The sequence below is a fragment of the Hypomesus transpacificus genome, chromosome 23 (genome assembly GCF_021917145.1).
Source record: "Hypomesus transpacificus isolate Combined female chromosome 23, fHypTra1, whole genome shotgun sequence".
Taxonomy (NCBI): domain Eukaryota; kingdom Metazoa; phylum Chordata; class Actinopteri; order Osmeriformes; family Osmeridae; genus Hypomesus; species Hypomesus transpacificus.
In genome coordinates this window covers 3,894,709-3,915,402 of record NC_061082.1, presented here as the reverse complement: position 1 = coordinate 3,915,402, position 20,694 = coordinate 3,894,709, and the positions used below count along the sequence as shown (strand labels likewise).

At 48.0% G+C, this 20,694-nt stretch overlaps 2 protein-coding genes across 3 annotated transcripts; one reads left to right on the top strand and one right to left on the bottom strand.

The window, feature by feature from the left end:
- The first annotated feature begins 493 nt into the window (after positions 1–493).
- itgav (integrin, alpha V) lies at positions 494–13,821 on the top strand. Its single transcript, XM_047047331.1, has 30 exons — positions 494–945; positions 1,175–1,305; positions 3,756–3,847; positions 4,598–4,712; positions 4,800–4,861; positions 5,114–5,159; positions 5,650–5,772; positions 6,289–6,333; positions 6,461–6,504; positions 6,645–6,701; positions 6,850–6,902; positions 7,056–7,261; positions 7,487–7,678; positions 7,871–7,916; positions 8,239–8,346; positions 8,510–8,565; positions 9,155–9,309; positions 9,941–10,078; positions 10,165–10,232; positions 10,333–10,480; positions 10,570–10,662; positions 10,735–10,814; positions 11,085–11,165; positions 11,575–11,680; positions 11,799–11,957; positions 12,086–12,205; positions 12,328–12,441; positions 12,551–12,658; positions 12,998–13,120; positions 13,365–13,821. Exons 1-30 carry the CDS (start codon positions 779–781, stop codon positions 13,464–13,466), a joined length of 3,138 nt encoding a protein of 1,045 aa, XP_046903287.1. The 5' UTR covers positions 494–778; the 3' UTR covers positions 13,467–13,821.
- An 808-nt stretch (positions 13,822–14,629) lies between these two features.
- Positions 14,630–17,898, bottom strand: si:dkey-69o16.5 (Alpha-aspartyl dipeptidase-like). 2 transcript variants are annotated; one of them, XM_047047368.1, is made up of 9 exons: positions 17,740–17,898; positions 16,364–16,460; positions 16,175–16,263; positions 15,847–15,921; positions 15,599–15,678; positions 15,329–15,502; positions 15,168–15,227; positions 14,957–15,039; positions 14,630–14,872 (listed from the first exon to the last, which is right to left on the bottom strand). In XM_047047368.1, the coding sequence occupies exons 2-9, from the start codon at positions 16,456–16,458 to the stop codon at positions 14,806–14,808; spliced, it is 723 nt and encodes a 240-aa protein (XP_046903324.1). In that variant the 5' UTR covers positions 16,459–16,460; positions 17,740–17,898; the 3' UTR covers positions 14,630–14,805. The 2 variants fall into 2 exon arrangements, with proteins under 2 accessions (XP_046903324.1, XP_046903323.1); XM_047047367.1 differs by lacking the exon at positions 17,740–17,898 and adding an exon at positions 16,642–16,850.
- Between the last annotated feature and the right edge of the window lie 2,796 nt (positions 17,899–20,694).

Here is a 20,694-nt window from a genome sequence, read left to right as displayed (position 1 = left end):
ACAGTCATTTGGCTTGTTTCATTTTCATGCCTTCATTCGCTTCCCAAAAGTATTATTATGTAGTATATTACAATTATTATCGTTTGAATATACCCATTATTATGTTTTTACTTTGCAGTAACCTGTTCAGTCATTTAGTATAACATGGTAGGCTGAACACAGGCATGGCTGGCGTGCCTAGGGACCCAAACCACACATTATTGACAGACAGCACACTTCATTGACCCTTAACACAAACTTCAGAGTACATTTTTTATTCCCTTTTGGCACTACGTAAACTACATATTCACTCTCTTTCAAGGTCGCTAATCTGTAAAAATATGCCATTTAACGATTATTATTCTTAGTAGGCGTACAGACACCTCTTGCCAGTGAACATTCGAGACATCAGGGCCCTTCAAGCTGCTCTACTGTGACCGAAGTTTGTTTTCTTAAGCCTACCTGATTTAACATTTCATGTTTTTTTGCAGTGGGAGCGCCTGCGACGCAAGCGCAACGCTACACCCCCGCAGACTCCAGTTCAATGTTTCAGAAATGTTAATGCGATTAGCCCAATTGAATACACGCGCTTGAACTGAACTTTTCTTCTGACCGCGGGAAATTACACAATACTACGGTGTAGCTGCTGTTATAAATTTGCTGACTGGTTTAGGGCATGGCGTGTAAAAGCTGTGCGTTCTTATAGCCTACTTCAGGCAGTTTTGTTGCAGTTAAAGTAGGTGTAAAGCCAGATTTGGAGTCACACTCGCCCCTGTACTCGTCACAGTACACGGACAGAATGAAGGGAGCATCGAAATGTTATCGTTTGTCGGTGGTTCTGACGTTGGTGTGTTTGAAGTACTCCGTTTCATTTAATCTGGACGCTGATAACCCTTCTGTCTATTCTGGACCAGAAAGGAGCTATTTTGGATTTTCTGTAGATTTTTTCAGGCCAGATGACAAGCAGTAAGTTTGTACTTTATCTGTGTAAATTCTCAATGAATCGAAAATGTGTTGCATTAATAATCAAAGACATGACTAAGAATACAATTCCAAAGTAAACATACAATTGAAAGTGTTGATGCAAGTTTCCCACCTTTGTTCTCATTGTGTATAATGTGTGCATGCGATGCCATAGACCTGCATGCAGGGCTGTTAAGTGTGTTTCGTTTCAGCTGCTGTGTGTTGTCCCCAGGTCTAACGTGATAGTGGGAGCACCCAGGGCCAACACATCAGCAGCCTCCTCCGTGGTGGAGAGAGGAGCGGTGTACAGCTGCCCCTGGATGAGCTCTGGTGCCTGCCAGGAAGTATCGTTCGACAACACTGGTGAGTAGAATAGAAAATGTTTCAATGTTCATAAACGCTGGTGAGTCGGAAGTTCTAGAACACTGGTAAGGTCACACCTTACACTCTAGAACAGACAGGTAATGACACTGAAGCCGACAATGACAGGGATGATGCTGGAGTTTGTGTTGAACTAAAAGCATTATCCAGTAAAAGTTTTTTTGGAATTGATTTGGAATAGGTCGAGTGTGTCAGTCATGCATGTGGTGACTTGTCCTGCCTAGGCTCATCCAGGAATGCAGCAGGAGGAAAAGATTTGACATTCTGAGAAAGACTCACTCACTCACTCCAATCATTCATTCATTCCACCCAGATGCTGATCCATTATGTAGTAGGCCACATAGACTTCTTATTTGATTGAGTCTCATATGAATCTGAAGTGTGGAGCAGTGTAGTTGTGCTTGTTGTGACAGCACTGTGCACTGCCTAGTTGCTCAGACAGAGAGGCCTAGAGGCTGGACGAGAAAGAAGCAGCATTGTCATTCTAAGGGGGATATCTGAACTCAGACACATTTAGACAGAGGGCCGAGGCGTGTTGTTTAACCATAGCTTGTTTGGTAGGGTAACAGCTTGTGGGAAGTGCTGTTTGAGTGACTGTTGAGCTAAGTACAGGCTTGTGTAGAACTCTCAGTTGTGTGAAAACACCAGACTACTTCAGAGCCTCATTCTCAAGCTGTCACAGTTTATACATGTTTGGATTTGAACCCGACATCACAGGACTGTACATAGAACAGTAAACAGCATGTTTTAACTTTTGACCCGCTTTGAATTGTTGTCCAGTGGGGCATGTTCCTTTGGTCGGTTGTACGGTACATGTTGAACAGTCACAATGACTCTCTTTGTGGTGGCTGACTTGCTAACCAGGAAGGCAGGCTGGATTAGAGGGTGACACAGTCCAGTTCTGGAATTAGAGTGTGTGTTTCAGTGTTTATGTATGTGTCTGTGTGTGTGTGTGTGTTTGGGCTCAAGTACTGTTACTCCCTCCTGACCTCAGCCAGCTTGGCTTCGCTGCCTCCATGATGCCCAGTCATGACAGCACTCTGAGTCCTCTGACCAGACATGAGGAGGGGCTGTGGGGTACAGAGAGACTGGGGTGGTGTGGTATGATGACAAGAGTTACAGAGGGCTATTGTTCTCTTGTTTTCTACACTTGCTCTCCTCTTTCCTTCTACCCTCCCTCCCTCCCCTGTGTTGTGTTACTGAGGGCGCAATGCTGAGGTGCCGACTGTGTTCTCTGGGGTTTAATGATCATCTTGTTCTGGTGAGGTAGCACTCTGTCATCTTGACCCTGCAGGCAATCTGCTCTGCTCTGTCTGCGCATGCAGGCCTACAACAACCACTACTGCATTCTGATTCTGATGCACAGTGTTGCACAGTAGTACGTCTGATGACAACAGAAGCTTCTCCTGGAATTCTCAGCAAATAGACACATTTGTTTTCTCTGGTGAAAACATTGCTCGAGGTGAAGTACTGTGTGTTTTAGAAAGGGATGAAGACATGACACCCACACATGCTGTGGCAACCACTGGGTGCAACCCAGGATTTCAACATTTCAATGAGTAAGCAAACTCAACCCAAAGGCAACACTTTTAAAGCACTTTCAGGCAGTTCCGAGGCTCAGCCTAAGTCTGAAGGCAGGCAGCAAATCAAGTGTGATCACGTACAGTTTGTCAGGTCCCTGTGTCCTGCTCTCACCCACATGCATGTGAGGACAAATCCTGACCACGATTTGTGGGCCTCTACGCTGTTAGAGATCCCAATCAGTCAACAAGCCACGGTTGCAACACTTGCCTAAGGCCTGGCTGGGGTGATATCTGTGGTTCTGACCTGGGCTTTTCCCTGCACTGGATAACAGGGGTTTGCTATGCACACACACACACACACACACACACACACACACACACACACACACACACACACACACACACACACACAGCCTACTCACCACCACGACCAACCCTTCCCTTGGTGTGTAATAAGACAAGTCTCAACATCCTGGCTGTGACCAGGAAGAATGTCTCTCCCAAGGCGTAGGCCAGGTGAAGCAACAATTGCAACCCTCTGAGACATCTTCTATTGTTCTTACTGTGGAAGTTGCAACATCTATTAGCAGTCTGATCGTTCTGAGCTGACAACTGTGCCTCTTTCGTTGTCCACAAATATCTTGTCCTCACAGGTGATCTTGTGACTCTCGATATGCAATCAATGAACTGTGAAGACCGTGATGTTGTTACTGTACATTACAAGTCAAAGTTATGACCTTTTTAGGAGATGATCACACGATTTATTGTTGCACAGGGTTGAGATCTTATCCCGCCTGTAGTGTAGTCAAAGTTGAGTTGAGTATGGTGGTGCGTGTGGTCGACAAGGGTTATGTGTGTGATATGGTGTGTGACCAGGGGGTCTCGTCCTCCCTCTACCCCCTCCTCCAGATGACAAGAAGAGCCAGACTGGGATTCAGATGGAGTTCAAGTCCAACCAGTGGTTTGGAGCGTCCGTTCGCTCAGACGGAAAACATATCTTGGTGAGTCCCACGCACATTCACACACATGCGCGCGCACACACACACAAACACACACACACACAACTGGTGCCACACACACACAACCGTCCTAAAATCCCTTCCTACACAGTACTTAATCTCAAGCAAAGTTTTCACCAAAGAGTGTCAATTTGTGTCAACAGTGTCAATTTGCTGAGAATTAAATGGAGAAGCGACGCTAAAAGTAAACCTGCAGTCATCAGACGTACTGCTGTGCAACACAGTGCATGCAGACGTTCTGCTGTGCAACACTGTGCATGCAGACGTACTGCTGTACAACACTATGCATGCAGACGTACTGCTGTACAACACAGTGCATGCAGACGTACTGCTGTACAACACTGTGCATGCAGACGTACTGCTGTACAACACTGTGCATGCAGACGTACTGCTGTACAACGCTCTGCATGCAGACGTACTGCTGTACAACACTGTGCATGCAGACGTACTGCTGTGCAACACTGTGCATGCAGACGTACTGCTGTACAACACTGTGCATGCAGACGTACTGCTGTACAACACTGTGCATGCAGACGTACTGCTGTACAACGCTGTGCATGCAGACGTCCTGCTGTGCAACACTGTGCATGCAGACGTACTGCTATGCAACACTGTGCATGCAGTAGTGGTGTTGTAGGCCTGCATGTGCAGACAGAGCAGGGCAGATTGCCTGCAGGGTTGAGATAACAGAGTGCCATGTGTCAGCTTCACTGTGTGTGTGTGTGTGTCCAGGCGTGTGCCCCCCTCTACCAGTGGAGCACGGAGGACTTTAGCGATCGGGAGCCGGTGGGAACCTGTTTCCTGAAGACGGGAGCTACGGTGGTGGAGTATTCTCCCTGTCGATCCAGTGAGTACTGTTCACCACCCGGTCTCTCCAGTCATCCGATTTCCCTCCTTGCCGTGCCCAGTCTGTATCTCTTCTGTCTCTCCTCAGAGTTGAAGTCTCCATCAGGCCAGGGCTTCTGTCAGGCAGGCTTCAGTGTGGACTTTGTCAAGGTGGGGGCCCGTGCAACCTACAGTCCCCCACATCTCCACCACACACACACGCCAGCCATCTCCTCTAGGAATCTGCACTGCATCTTAGAATGACGCCATTGCTGTGTTTGTGTTACGTTAGGTTCATGTTAAGCAAGCAGTTTATTCAAACTGGTGAAGAATGTCACTGTTGTTGGTCTGTTTGGGTATGACTGTAAACATCTGGGCTAGTCGTACACATAAACGACTTGGCTTTTCTTTCCTCTCTGACAGAATAACCGAGTGGTGGTGGGGGGACCAGGCAGCTTCTACTGGCAAGGTCAGAGCTCACTGAACAGCTTGCACACACACAACATACACACACACACACACATACACACGTGAAATTTTGTCTAGGGGGGGGGGTTGGTTTGTATGCAGTAAAATTTGGGTTGGTTCCACCAGATCTCACTCAAAGGTCTTTTGAAAAGTTGGAAGTCCTGCAAGTGGCTTCCTTGGTTGGGAAAGGATAGTTGCTACATCCTGTTGGTTAGTCAAACAGCTAAGGCAGCTCTTTTCTAAACGACAGCATTGTTTACAGGCCTCAATGACTGGAAAACTACAGTACACTAAGGGTGCATGTGTCTATTGACGGACAAGAGCCAGAGCACTTTACAGCATACAAAAGTGCTATAGAGATACAATTCCAGTATAATAAACCCCATTTCCCCTTCTTCCCACACATGTCCACTGCCTCTCCTAAATAGCTTATGTGTCCGTAGTTGTTCAGTTTGTCTAGCACTGACTGGTTTGGTGTCCGCTCTCCACAGGCCAGCTGATCTCAGACGACATCTCCGAGATCATCACCAGATATAACAACCAGTTCTACACCCCCTACAGCAAAACCATGACCACCAGTGCAGCCGACTTCTCTTATGACGACAGCTATCTAGGTGAGGCCAGCTGTGCTAGCCAGCTAGTATCTATCTGACAGGCATGACACTCTAAATGCTTATCATTATAATGCTAAATTATTATTGACGTAATTGAAAATAAACTGAAATGTAAAGCCAGTTGTAAGACTTAAGGTTTAAATAAAAATTTAGGAAATGTACATCAATATAGGCTTTCAGTGTGCAGCATGAACATGTAAGCTATAGAGTGGATCTGTGGAGCAAGAGATAGTATGTTAGCACTACAAGATCAAGAGCAGCCCCTCCACCTACAGCACAGCATCTACGTTTTACATTTTAATCATTTAGCAAACACACTTATCCAAAGCGACTTACAGTAAGTACCTGGACATTCCCCCCAAGGCAAGTAGGGTGACTTGTGTGACTTGCCCAGGAAACAATGTAATTTTGCGCAGCTGGGAATCAAACCAGCAACCTTCTGATTAATAGCCCGATTCCCTAACCGCTCAGCCATCTGACCCCCCCACTACACCTTCTGTTCTGTGTTTGCGGCAGGTTATTCTCTAACTGTTGGGGACTTCAATGATGACGGCGATGATGGTAAATCTGAGGAGAACCATGCATTCCCAAAATTCAAATAGAAACAAATCCAATTAGACTATTTGTATGTTTGTTCATTCTTAATGCAGGGTATTAGTACATTTATTCAGCTTCCTGTCTCTTCCAGATTACATCACTGGGGTTCCTCGAGGGGACAAAGCCCGAGGCTATGTAAGTGATGTGTGTTTGGTATGATGCTATAGTGTTACACTGTGTAGGACAGAGCTATAGTGTGCAGTAGTTTAATAAGGACATAGTAGTAGTATGCTATTTTGAAGTACGATAACCAGTGTGGTGTTTCCTGTTGCCAGGTCAACATCTTCAACGGCAAGAATATGGAGTCCATGGTCAACTTCACCGGAACACAGGTCAGCCATGACAGCCAATCGACTATAGACGGGAGGGTGGGTGGAGGAGGGAGATGAAGGAAGGAAGGAATAGCACAGTGTTCTGCAGAATAAAACATGTCTTTCTCAGTTTTTCCGTCTCTCTCCTTTGTCCTCTTTACCTTTCAAGATGGCTGCCTACTTTGGCCACTCGGTAGCTGCGACTGATATTAACAACGACGGGTATGACCCTCGCCTCAGCATATACTCACTCGACCCCTGACCCCCTGACCACCACCCACTCTATCTATCTCTCACATACTCACTACCTCTCTCTCTGTCTCTCTGTCTTTGTCTCTCTGTCTTTGCCTTTGTCTCTCTCTCTCTCTCTCTCAGGATGTTGGATCTGTTGGTGGGGGCTCCTCTCTTCATGGAGCGGGGGTCAGACGGGAAGCTGAGGGAGGTGGGCCAGGTGTCTGTCTATATGGGGAAGGGGGGCTTTTCCTTCCACCCGCCCAGGAAGTTGACCGGGGGGGAGATCTACGGTCGCTACGGCAGCTACATCTCTGCCCTGGGCGACCTGGACCTGGACGGCTATAATGGTAGGAGTCTGACTAGATGTGTCTCTCTGCTCTCTCCCCTGTCTAGAGGTGCTCTCTACAGTGGGGAAATAGTGACGCACTCTCCCTGTCTCTCTCTCTGTCTCTCTCTCTCTCCATGTGTCTCTGATGGTTTCTGTTGGTCTTTTTCTCTCTTTCTGTGTCTCTTTCTGTATTTATGTCTCCCCCCCCCCCTCTCCCTCTCCCTGCACCTCCGGGTCCCCTCAGACGTGGCCATCTCAGCGCCCTACGGGGGCCCCCTGCTCCAGGGCCTGATCTACATCCACAGCGGGCGCTCCACGGGCCCGGAGCCCGCTGCCTCGCAGGTGCTGGAGGGCCGCTGGGCCTCCTCCTACATGCCCGCCAGCTTCGGCTACTCCATGACCGGGGGCACGGACATCGATAACAACGGATACCCAGGTACACACATACTGTCCTCAGACATGGACTTAGGACACTGAGCCAGACCCAGGCTAAGAAACAGAGAGGGCACAAACAGAGGGATAGGAACAGACGGCTCTGGATTGTTCTGCACACAGGCCTGGCTGTGGTTTGCTAGAGCAGTATCCTGCTCTGATGCAATTATAAAGTGCTGATGTGTGTTTCTTTCAGACCTGCTGGTCGGGGTGTTTGGAGCTGACAAGGTTGTTCTCTACAGGTACTCCCCCCGCACACACACACACACACACACACGCCTGACTGAATGCCTTTGATCTAGGGCACACAGTGTGTACTACACACCTAGTCTTGTGGTTGTTAACCAGACCACCTACGACATGAAAGGCTAGCTGCTTCTACATAAACTTCTAATGCGGGGTTCAGGTGTGCGGGTGTAGCTAGCTAGAGGAAGGACTGGTCTTCCGGCCCCTGCTTCAGGTCATCTCGACTGTGGCTTCACTGGATCGGTGTGAGCGTGCACGCTCTCACAGAAGGCTGGCATGGGCCTGTCCTATCATATGTGTCTCTGTGTGTCCCTCCAGGGCGAGGCCAGTCATCGGGGTCAACGCTACCCTGGATATCAGCCCTCTGGTCCTCAACCCGGAGGATCGCAGCTGCATTCTGCCTGATACCAAGACCCCTGTGTCCTGGTAATACACACTACACACACACGCACGCATGCTCACACACATACTCACACACATGCACACTTCCAAACACGCACAGGATGAAACAAGCAATACAACATGTTCAGATGGTTCACTGAGAATCTGCTGTTTGTCTTGTGTGTGTTTTGTTTGTGTTTGCGTTCAGTTTTAAAGTCAAGTACTGTCTGGAAGCCAACGGGAAAGGAGCCCCATCCTCCCTCAGTAAGTTTCCCATTCTGAGCACACACACACACACACATGCCTAGCTCTAGCATGGTCACTCTGGGTAAAGTGATGTTGTGGGTTTTCTGTGAAGGGTAAGGGACACTTATTAGGGTGCATCCTGTCTGTGACCCACGCGCACACACACACACACTCAGGGGTGTATCCGGCTTCTCTGTTTTCGTTTGATCTCTGGGTGTGCGTGTGTGAGTGTAATGGTTACCAGACGTGGTTGTGCTGTTGTGGCAGCACAGACACTGTGCCTCGATCATTACCTCGGTTCCTCCCAGGCCTTTGAACTTTACAGCCTCTGAACCCCAACCCCCTGCTGCATGTCTGTCTCTCACTTTCTCTCTGACTCTCAATTCACTTCAATTCAAGATGCTTTATGAGCATGAATGTTAAGGTTAAAGCACTGTTGCCAAAGCACATGCAATTATAAACACATCATAGAACTGAATTATTATCAATCACAAACAATTATAATAAGGCAAACTTGCGTTCTCGCTCACTCACTCTATCTTTCTCTCTCTCTCTCACTCTCTTCATTTCTGTCTCTCCGTCTATGTCTCTCTCTCTCTGACCCCAGAGTTCCAGGTAGATCTTGTGCTAGATAGAAATAAACACAAGGGGGCGATCAAGCGCGTACTTTTCCTCCAGAGCAGGACCTCCCAGTTCAGCACCAACATGACGATAGCCAATAAGAAGGGACTGACCTGTGGCGAGCAGGATGCCTTTCTCAGGGTGAGTGGAGAGCTGTGGAGGCCTCTCCGTAGTCAAGGCCTCATATAGGAATGCTTACCCAGCACACCTCACCCAGCACACCTCACCTCACCCAGCACACCTCACCCAACACACCTCACCCAGCAGACCTCACCTCACCCAACACACCTCACCCAGCAGACCTCACCTCACCCAGCACACCTCACCCAACACACCTCACCCAGCAGACCTCACCTCACCCAGCACACCTCACCCAGCAGACCTCACCCAGCACACCTCACCTCACCCAGCACACCTCACCCAGCAGACCTCACCTCACCCAGCACACCACACCTCACCCAGCAGACCTCACCTCACCCAGCACACCTCACCCAGCAGACCTCACCTCACCCAGCACACCACACCTCACCCAGCAGACCTCACCTCACCCAGCACACCTCACCCAGCACACCACACCTCACCCAGCAGACCTCACCTCACCCAGCACACCACACCTCACCCAGCACACCTCACCTCTCCCAGCACACCTCACCCAGCACACCTCACCTCACCCAGCAGACCTCACCTCACCCAGCACATCTTACTTGTCTGTTTCCTCACTGCCGAAGCACAGGGAGAGACTAACTCTGAACCTGGCCTTCTTGCCCTGCAGGATGACTCTGAGTTCAGGGATAAGATCACTCCCATAGCCGTGTTCATGGAGTTCAGCCTGGACTACCAGCAGGCTGCCGACAGTACTGGCCTACTGCCCATCCTGGACCAAACAGCCTCCTCCAACCTTATGAAGCAGGTGTGTTTCCATGTGTGTGTGTGTCTGTGTGCGTGTGTGTCTACTGGACACCTGAATGTGTGTATTGACATGTGAGTGTCCTCCAGGCTCACATCCTGCTGGACTGTGGTGAGGACAACATCTGTAAACCTGACCTGAAGCTGTCTGTCCAGAGGTGAGTGGTCTGAATGGATGGATGTGAGTGAATTCATCCCAACACTCGCCTGCGTGCGTTAGTGCCTTATACATCATGTAAACTGGGAGTGTTTCCATAGTGACACCAACCAGATCTACATCGGAGATGACAACCCTCTGAAGCTGGAGGTGACGGCGGAGAACGGGGGGGAGGGGGCGTACGAGGCGGAGCTGCACATCACCCTGCCCCCCCAGGCAGACTTCATTGGGGTGGACCGCAACAGCCAGGTACACACACACACACGCGCACACACAACCAGGTAGATATGCTGAAAAAGGTCTAGCAGTGCAGCCCTGTGTTGGTGTCCCCTGTCCAGACTCTGTCCCGACTGTATTGTGCCTACAAGAAAGAGAACCAGACCAGACGTGTGGAGTGTGACCTGGGGAACCCCATGAAGGGAGGAGCTAAAGTAAGGGACACACACACACACGTTCTACACACACACAGACACACACTTGACCTTTTTTCTGTGATGGACCAGGTGGTGGCAGGACTAAGCTTCAGTGTTCATCAGCTGTCAGAACAGGACACGTCAGTCAAGTTTGACCTGCAAATTGTCAGGTAATGTCCACTGCTCTCTAACTAGCTCTGAAACACAGATCTTTGATCAAATGTGTCCAGCTATTGTATTGTAACATCAACCAACAATGGGAATTGTGTGTGTAGACCCAGTGCTAATGTGAAGAAGACTCATTCAGAAAGATTTCTCTCTTTCTCATTATCTCTTGCTCTCCCTCGCTCGCTCTCTTTCTCCCTGTCAACATAAAGCAGTGCTGCCATCCTGTGGTCATGTTGTAATGCAGGTCACTCTGTCATGTCCTTGTGTTGCAGCTCCAACCAGTTCAGCAGCAGCAGTAGTGTGGTGTCCAGCGTCATTCAGCTGGCTGTCCTGGCCAGAGTGGATATCAGAGGGTACAGTGACCTGACCCCACTAACATAACATATCAGGCCTGAGTAGAAATCATGTTTCCTTCTAGACTAACTCTACAGATGCCTTCCTGTAGCTGTATGTGGGTGCCTACTAAATGTCTACTGTATGTGGGTGCCTGGGTCTATTTACATTTACATTTAGTCATTTAGCAGACGCTCTTATCCAGAGCGACTTACAGTAAGTACAGGGACATTTCCCCCGAGGCAAGTAGGGCGAAGTGCCTTGCCCAAGGACACAACGTCATTTTAGCACGGCGGGGAATCGATCCGGCAACCTTCTGATTACGAGCCAAACTCCCTCACCACTCTGCCATCTGACTCCCTATATCCGTATATTTGGAGGTTTATATGTTAAAGTGAAGAGCAGTCGTGACCCTGTCCTGTCCTGCAGGAGGTCAGCTCCAGACGAGGTGTTCCTGCCCATCGCCAACTGGCAGCCCAAAGACCCCCCTGAGGTCGGGGACGACATCGGACCCCAGATCCATCAGGTCTATGAGGTCTGCCCTCATTCCAAGATGCGCTTCGCCACAGTGTTGCTACTACTTTGCTCGTCCCATAGAGCCGACTCTGTGTGTGTGTGTGTGTGTGTGTGTGTGGGTGTGGGTGTGTGTGTAGCTGCGCAACAACGGACCAAGTACGTTCAGCAAGGCTGTCCTGGACATAGACTGGCCCTACAGCTTCAACAATGGCTCTCTGCTCTACATCACCAAGTTAGAGATGGACGGACCCATAACCTGCTCCACTGACTTCGATATCAACCCCCTCAACGTGTTTGTACGTAGGACACACACAGGCTCTCGCACACTCACTCACACACACCACACACACTCACACACTCACTGTGTTCTAGAACGTATGAAGCCCCTCTGTGTTGAAGAACCCCGTTTGTCCCGCTGTTCTAGAATCCCATATCAGAAGAGACCAACGTTACCACGGGGACCGGGGGGGACCGAACCGACGGCAGAAGCCGCAACCGCCGAGAGGTGGAGGCCAAGCCCCTCGTTGAAGCCCTGGAGACTCTGGTACCAGAGCCAGAACCTAGCCCCTAACCACACCCATCCACCTGTACCACAGACTGGACCCAGTGAAGGAAATGCTGTGTGTCTCTCTCTCTTACGGGGTCTGTGTGTGTGTGTGTGTGTAGGACTGCACCACGGCCCAGTGCCAGAAGATCACATGCGAGGTGGGTCGCGTGGAGAAGGGCCAGAACGCCATCCTCTACATCCACTCCAGACTGGCCGCCGCCACCTTCCTCAAGGTGAGGGTCCTCCCTCCTTCCTCCTGTACGTTTGGAAGAGATTACGTTAAACACAGATTATTTGAAGAGCGTGTGTGTGTGTGTGTGTTTGTGTGTGTGTTCTCCACAGATGGACAGCCAGAACCACTCCTACACTGTGCGCTCCGTGGCGTCCTTCAGTGTGACAGAGATGCCCTACAAGAACCTGGTGTCTGATTTGCCCTCTAACTCCACCAAGGTGTGAGAGACAGGGAGAGGAAGGGATGAAGGGATAGAGAGAAAGGGATGGAGGGATAGAGAGAGAGATGGAGGGAGGGAAGGAGGGAGGGAGAGAAAGATAGAGAGAAAGGTATGGAGGGAAAGAGGGGTAGAGGGAGAGAGAGAGAGAAGGATAGAGGGAGAAAGAGAGAGAGAGAGGGATGGAGGGATAGAAGGAGTTGTTGGTGCAGGCATCCTCTGATGTATTTTCTGGATTTACTATTTGTATGTCAGTTTAAATGAAAGTGTCAGGTAAATGTATTCAAATGTGATCATAATTGTGCTATGAGGATGGGACTGAACTGTAAGCCGTTCCCAGGTGGAAGTGTCTGTGATCTGGGTGCAGACTAACGTCTCCCAGTCTGTCCCTGGGTGGGTGGTGGCCCTGGCCGTTCTGTCTGGACTGCTGCTACTGGCACTGCTCATCTTCATCATGTACAAGGTCAGTCTCTCTTCTCCTCTTCCTCATCCTCATGAGGAAGTAGAGGTCTTAGCCAGCGATGTTGAGGAAAGTGTCATCTTAAACATGGCTAGTGTGAGTCATAAAGGAACCTGTGTTTTAAAAAAGCCTTCACCGGTCGGTGATGCAAATAGACACTCGTACAGCAGAAGAAGAAGAAGTCTCAATGTTTCTCCACAGGTTCTGCTACTGACTGACCAGTTTTGCCCTTTCCCCCCTCCCCCAGTTGGGCTTCTTCAAGCGTGTGCGCCCCCCTCAGGAGGATGACAACGCAGATAAGGAGCAACTTCAGCCGCAGGATAACGGGGACACAAACCCAGACAGCTGAGCGCCGCCCCCTGTTGGCCACGCACGCGTCATCTGGGGCCTGGAACACTAACTGCTGGCTCAACTGTGTACACACACCTAGACATAGACAGGCAGACGCACAGTATTTATACCAAGATTGCAGTACAAGTTTTCTGTATTTCACAGTGTGTTGACCCAAAAGTTAGACACTGAACTTACACCTCTTTGAGGTACAGGGATGCGGGATATTTTTTTCTTTTAGTAATGTATGCCTTTATGCACTCTAAAACTTGATGACCTGTTGTAGTAGAATATGAACCAAATGATGTATTGTGTTACAGCTTGTTGTTTGTGTTGTAGTGAGGTACGGTTTTAAAAATGCTCTTTTTACTGCTTGAGTTGTGTTTTTTTGTTTTTGTTTTTTGGTTGGTCACTTGACTGGTTCGTTGAACCAACGGCTTCTTGTAAAGTGTACAGGAATAATGTGTGTTCTGATGACATAACGCTGTTAAGAAATAATTGTATTTGTAAAAAGCACACTTTTACCAGTCTAATCAGTAAAGGGTTGTGTGTCTTCTGCACACAGCCACATACCGTACTTTGCATCCTTGAGCCAAACGATCAAAATAAGTTGGGTTACTTTTCCATGAACTAGTCTGAAGGGTTGAAATCACTGAAGACTCAGCCATCCCATCACTACTGCTTTGGTGAAGAGGGTTTTCTTTGATCGTTTTTCAGAATATTAACAATGATCTTAGAGAGGAACACTGGTGGTTACATGAATTTATGCTATGCAGGACGGAACTGATGTATGTGTGTGTATATTGAGTGAAATGTGCATTTGTGAACTTGAGAGACTTTGCCCATATTGGGTTCATCCTGTCTATGGATTTTATGTGCATCCAAGATAATAGGAAAAAAGGCACAGTTAATCAGGGCTAAATCATTGAAATGTTCATTAAACCATTAAAACTGTCTTCATTAATCTGTTTAGACTGTCTACCTTACAAAATTAGACATAGTACCGTTTTCCTGTTTAAACGATCTGTATTCTTTAAATTCAGGCTGATTTTAATCCTTCATGAACTTGTTTGATTAGTTGACCCATGTGTTCCCGAATGCCTTCCTATCTATATTATCTAGTATAAAGTTCTTTATCTTTACACCTAAGATAAGATGGACAAAAAGAGGTGAGTCACAGTATAAGAAGTAAACAGCTTTACTTGATAGAAATATTATTTTACAAGTAAAACCATACTTTTGTCTTAGTGAAGAATGGATTAAGAAAAGTACATTTAGTCATGTTTTTTTTGTTGTGAAAAGTGAACAGAATGGCATAGTTCTCTCTATGCTTTGAGAGGAAACAATGTTTTCCCAAGTCAAAGTCTATCTGTCAGCAGGAAGCTGAGGTCACTTCCTGTTTCATACTCCACTGTGGGCTTCTCCCTGTAACACACAGACACAATGCTATCAAATGCGGTTCATTGTCCTGAGAGTTTGAGTACGTGTGTGTCTGCGTGTGTGTGTTACCTGATAAAGAGGCGGGCCTTGGTGCTTCCCAGTAGAGTAGCTTTGTGTCCTTCCACTAGTAGCATGCAGCCTTCTCTTAGAGCCTGACAACAGACCACAATACTGTAAACAACCTGTCAGCAATACCATCTAGTCAGTCAGTCAGTCAGTGTGTGTGTGTCTATCTGTCTGCCTTCCTTCCTGTCAGTATTGTGCCTGACATCAGCCTCACCAGCACACAGGGGGTGTCAGGTTCCTCAAGGTACTGAGTGATCCTCTGCTCTCTGGTCTCCTGAAGAGGACAATACACATGGTGATGCAGATGACGTGCATATTACCATGTCCATGTCTGGACATACAGCACCAAGGCTGTGTGCTGGTGCGCGTACCCACCCCCATGTGCCTGCTGGTGGGGTCGGTGTCCAGGTAGTGGGGGTTGATGTTGAATGGCACCAGGCCGATGGCAGAGAAGGTGGGCGGGTAGACGATGGGCATGTCGTTGGTGGTGTTGATGCTGATGGTGGACACGTTGGTGCCGGCGCTCGAGCCCATGTAAGGGATTCCGTCCTGGGGGAGTGGATGAAGACCTCAACCATGACCCATCTCCGAATCCGGGCCTACAGTGACATCATCATGGAGGAGTGATCCCCCAGTGACACTCACCTCAAGCACCCGCTTCCTGATCTCAGTCACCACCTGGTTGTCGTAGAGACACTTCAGCAGACGGAATGTGTTGCCACCACCTAGAAGAAAGAAGAACAGAACAGGCATCAGGAGAACTCACCTCACCTATGATGTCTTCCTGCTTTCCTCTCTTCTTCTCCTCCCCCTCCTCATCTCTCCTCTCCCCTACTCCCCTCATCTCTCCTCCCCCCTCAACTTTCCCCCCTACTCCTCCCCCCTCTCCTCACCTATGAAGATGCTCTCCGCCTTACAGACTGCCTCCACAGGGTCTGAGGCCTCATGGATGCTGTCCACCTCATAGCCTGCATCAAAGTTAACATTAAACACAGATATTAAAGAGCAATTATTATAAATAATACACTACAAACAACATTTATCAGTACAAACAAAAACTCATTCATTTATGTGGAGTATGGACTTGAGTTAGAGCCCTGTTGGATCACAGCCCAGTCAAATTATACTGTCTGGGTTTGAAACCCAGTGATAAAGTGACTGTATGTGGCGTTGTGTCTTGGGGTAGTGATTGGGTTTGGAGCAGAGTGATCAGAATCCAACCTAGACTCCTGAACTTATCCCTTGCTGTCTTGACGTATGCGTCTCTGTCATGCAGTGCATAGGGCACGAACAGGACCCGCTTCACATCCCTGTCACACACAAACGTTTCAGTTTCAATTGTAAGATAGGAACTAACCAATATCATGTCAAATATAAGGTGTTTCGTATTTGATTTGAATGCTAACTTACTTTCCAAAAAAGTCTTTAATCTGTTGCTGACAGTGTTCCAGGTATCCACCCCCGTGCAGTGTTGAATTCGACACCAGCAGTAGTCTTCGCTTCATCTCTGCAAACACAAAACCGTACAACTCAAGTATACTTCTGCATTTCAAAGAGCTAATCCAGGTCGAAGTTTAACGTTGAGCAATAACCACCGTCTGATTTGCTGACGCGTCCTCAATATAAATTATCTTTACTCTTCACTCATGGGTCTAAGGGTGGCCACAGTTTTTGCGACGATTGTTTACCTTCAGTAACTTTTCGCAGGCTCATTGAAACATCTCTTCAGTGCTTACAAAAGCATAAGACCATCGAAGTCTTATCCAATACATGCATGTTCATTTTTATTTGGAAATCATTTGGACGGACCTGGAACAAATAGGAAATATTAATCGAGTTGAAGCCTATGGTTGAAGCACACACTGACTGCTTGACGACGCAGGCGCAGGCGCAGGCCTCATAACAGCTAAATATCTCCATCTAGTGTATTTAGGGGTATGGTTCTGCGCATTGAGGGCAGTCCGGCCATTCTCTGTACGTTGGTATGGGAACACACGTTATTTCACGTGTAGAGTTTGTTGTTTAATGTGGCAAACAGTCAAATAAAAGAATAGTAAAATGATAATGCATTGAAATGATTTTTTATTTGTAGAGCATCTCCTTAGCCTAAAGAGGCTTATTTGAGTCCTTTTGCACTATCCTTCGGATAATTCATACCTTTCACACTGGATATCTTTAATGCACGTGTATGAAAATGGAAACAAAAATCCACCGAAAATAACTATTCAGAGATACACCCTAGTTTAAGCTAAGGGGCCAGACAGTGTCGTGCTGTCATGCGCTTCCTGTTGGATCCACTGGGGGGCGCCTTCGTTTGCTCACTGGACTTTAAAATACAGAATTAGGCTGCATCTAAACATTTACATGCAGTTATGTACAATTGATTGCTCATCTTATACAAAGTATTTAAACTCCCTGGACTCCAAATTATAACACAAATAAAAGAATGTTGTAGCTGTGTTGTATACAAGCCAGCCTTTTCTCCTGTTGCAAACAAATCAGTTTGTCAGACCACTTTTAGTGACTCTTTCATCAACTGTATTCCTCAGTACATGAACACTTGAGAGAAATAGGGGAAAAGGCTAAATGTAGGAACGCACATTTAAATGATAAACATTTAAAATATCTCACTTGCAACAACAGATTGAGTTCTGACAACAACAGACCCTGATTCAACTTTCACAAGGACGTTATATGGGTGCCTTAAATCAGATAACGGTTACGGATTGCTAGCATAATTAGCTTTACACATTCAACTGTCGACCTCGAAACACACAGGCAATCACCTCACTTAAGACCTAATGGACGCTGCATCCAGCACAGGGTTAATCAATGAAGAAAGGACAAGTCTCCTTCCTGTTCCACGACCCGGCCATGTTCCATTTTCTCAGCCTCTCTGGTTTCTTATTCAGGAGAACTCCCCTGCTCTTTACAGAGGACGGCCCCGGGCTTTGGCTAGGACCAGTGCTTCCACGACGCCCACTCCTCAGTGTTGCTGGGGCTGGGGACAGGGATAAGAGATCGAGGCCGCTGCGGAGGGCTGGAGCTGCTTTATTTCACGTAACTGCTGTTCGCCCACCTTCTCCCTGGATTCGCTGGCAGGGAGAGTTGTCTCCTACGCCTCGTGTTATGTGGGACTGAGATGTGGAAATCACACTGTGTGTCTTGGCAGCTTCAGAAGCCCCTCTTGAGGCATTTGCCTCAGAACTGAGGCAAAAATGAACATTTCAGAGAGCGAGCACAAAAGCAAGAATGATAGAACGATAGAGGAGAGCGAAAGAGAGAAGATATCCAGTACTGCTGTGAACCAGGTGTGTAATAATTCATGCCACATCAGTTTGATCCAATATCTTACCTCATAGTAAGCTCCTGGCCCTTCTTTGGCTGTTGTTGCCCAGAAGCAGACCCAGCTACCCAGTCACATGCCTCATGTTCGCAGTATTGGCTGCAACTTCGACTGTCATTAAAATGTAAGTCATACTACATTTAGTCATTTAGCAGATGCTCTTATCCAGAGTGACTTACAGTAAGTACAGGGACATACCCCCCGAAGTAAGTAGGGTGAAATGCCTTGCCCAAGGACACAATGTCATTTTTCACAGCCAGAAATCGAACCGGCAACCTTCTGATTAATAGCCCGATTCCCAAACCGCTCAGCCATCTGACTCCCTTACTGTATAGTTTCACATGAACCAAGGAAATACACAACACCATCAAGGTATGTTGCGCTGTAGAGACACTGTAACATCTGTGGTCTTCTCATATGAGAAACATCCATCTCATCTGATCTCCTTTCCTCATCAGGACACTGAGCCAAAATAGATTAACGGCTGCCAGGTTTTCTGATGGATTTGTTCACTGATTAATCGTAATTTGATAGAAGCATATGGGTCTCAGCTTTTGCATTTCAATGAGCTTGTGACCATCATTCCTTCCTGCACCAGTCATCCACCAACATAGCCACAGGGCTTTGTACTGGAAGTGTTCACAACAACATTGTGAAACACTGGGATTGCTTCAACATTGTTGAGGCATTTCATGCGGCGTGTCAGTGGAGGACTCTCCGAGTGTCCACAAGCCGCTGATCTGGACAGGAGGACCGCTGCTGACCCCTGGGCAGATCCACAGGACGCTGCGCTGTTTGTTCAGCTGCTCCACTGTGTGAGGAGAGGCTGAATGACAACAGACAGGAGGCAGAGGAGGACACATGAATACTGCAGGCATCGACTACTGCTCATGTGCCTACTGTGTCTGCAGATTGGATTTGCTGCTTGTGTGTGATTTTGTTCATTAATCCTGGAAATGCAAAAGTGTTAGTTTCACAAACGCTACGTTTAAGAGCTTCTGATACCTTACTTGAATTGCAGATACTGTTTCCTTATTTTAATGTTCTGTTGTTCTGTACACAAAAGTAGTCCACACCTTCCATTGACTGCATTCCACAGCATCACACTGTAGGGAGTATCCAGATATGTTTACGCAAAGAAAAGAGTGCTAAAGCGTTTTTTAACAACGGCACACGTTCGTCTGAAGGAGACAAGGTGAAGGAGACTAGTGTTTCGTTTTCACAAGTTGGCTCACAGCTTCCGAGACCGAAAGCGGTGAAAACGGTTAAGACCCCCAACTGTGATTCCATTTTCTTGTTGTGATGTGTGCAGCCTCCATAGGTTCCCCTTCACTGTCACCACAGCCCCCCCGTCTTGGTCTAACAGGTAATTAGGGGTGGAACTTCAACCCCCGCCGTCAAACTCAGGCTCTGTCTGTGTCTGGGCCCACACCTCCAGACACCGCCGCTCTCTGTGTGTTGCCTCTGGGCTGATTACTCGTGTCGCAAGGCTGTCAAATTTGCCCAAAAATATTCCGCCCTTTCCCTCTCAATTCTATTTGCAATCCCCCTGGGTGCGCATATTTGATAGGCCAAAGTCGTTTCAGGGAACAATCACGGGCACAGTTCATGCAAGCATTTGAGAGAAATGTTTTCTATGCTTGTGTCATTCTTTAATGGAATAATTGAATGTGTTACGGTGTCAAAATAATCCCAGTTCATTTTAACAGCGCTTCACTGGTGTTTTATCCCATTTCCTCATGTTGCATCATCTTCTGGAGAAGGGAGAAAGCTAAAGCTGTGACAGTACAACCCATTCATTAAATAGACAACCTGGACTGTCAGTCAAATACATTGGAACTGGTTACCATAAGATAAAGCTATAAACTGTAGGTCTTAAAGGATCTGTTTAGAACCCAATGTAAACAGGTTGTTAAACATGTCAGCGCTCCTGCACACAGAAGCAAAGAACCCTGGTGGAAGTCTGGCAACAGCGAGAAGTCAGACATCTCTGGAATGTTCTTCTGCTGAGGGTGGAGGAGGGTGATGGAAGGATGGTTGTTACAGCTGATCAAGCAGGGGTTGAGGGGGGGGGGACTATTTGTAGAGAGGCCATTAGAGGAGCTTGGACCAGGGAGCTGTCTACCCCCTGGGTGGAGCATCACGGGCCGCCCTGGGTGGAGCATCACGGGCCGCCCTGGGTGGAGCATCACGGGCCGCCCTGGGTGGAGCATCACGGGCCGCCCTGGGTGGAGCATCACGGGCCGCCCTGGGTGGAGCATCACGGGCCCCCCGTTGTGCTCTCAGTTTCTGCAGGAGCAGTCTGCGGACGAGGGCAGAGCCTGGCGTGCTCCGCCAGCAGAGCTAAATAAGGGAGGTTCCCCGCCGCCACATGCTCACTGCTGCTCTCACTGCT

Coding starts and splice junctions, on each gene's coding strand:
- itgav (XM_047047331.1), top strand. CDS start 779: ATGAAGGGAGCATCGAAATGTTATCGTTTGTCGGTGGTTCTGACGTTG. Junction 10,481..10,569: donor GGGTGGACCGCAACAGCCAG/GTACACACACAC, acceptor TCCCCTGTCCAG/ACTCTGTCCCGACTGTATTG. Junction 12,442..12,550: donor CCGCCGCCACCTTCCTCAAG/GTGAGGGTCCTC, acceptor TGTTCTCCACAG/ATGGACAGCCAGAACCACTC.
- si:dkey-69o16.5 (XM_047047367.1), bottom strand. CDS start 16,666: ATGAGCCTGCGAAAAGTTACTGAAG. Junction 16,264..16,363: donor ATTAAAGACTTTTTTGGAAA/GTAAGTTAGCAT, acceptor TGTGTGTGACAG/GGATGTGAAGCGGGTCCTGT. Junction 15,922..16,174: donor GGATAAGTTCAGGAGTCTAG/GTTGGATTCTGA, acceptor ACTTTGATGCAG/GCTATGAGGTGGACAGCATC.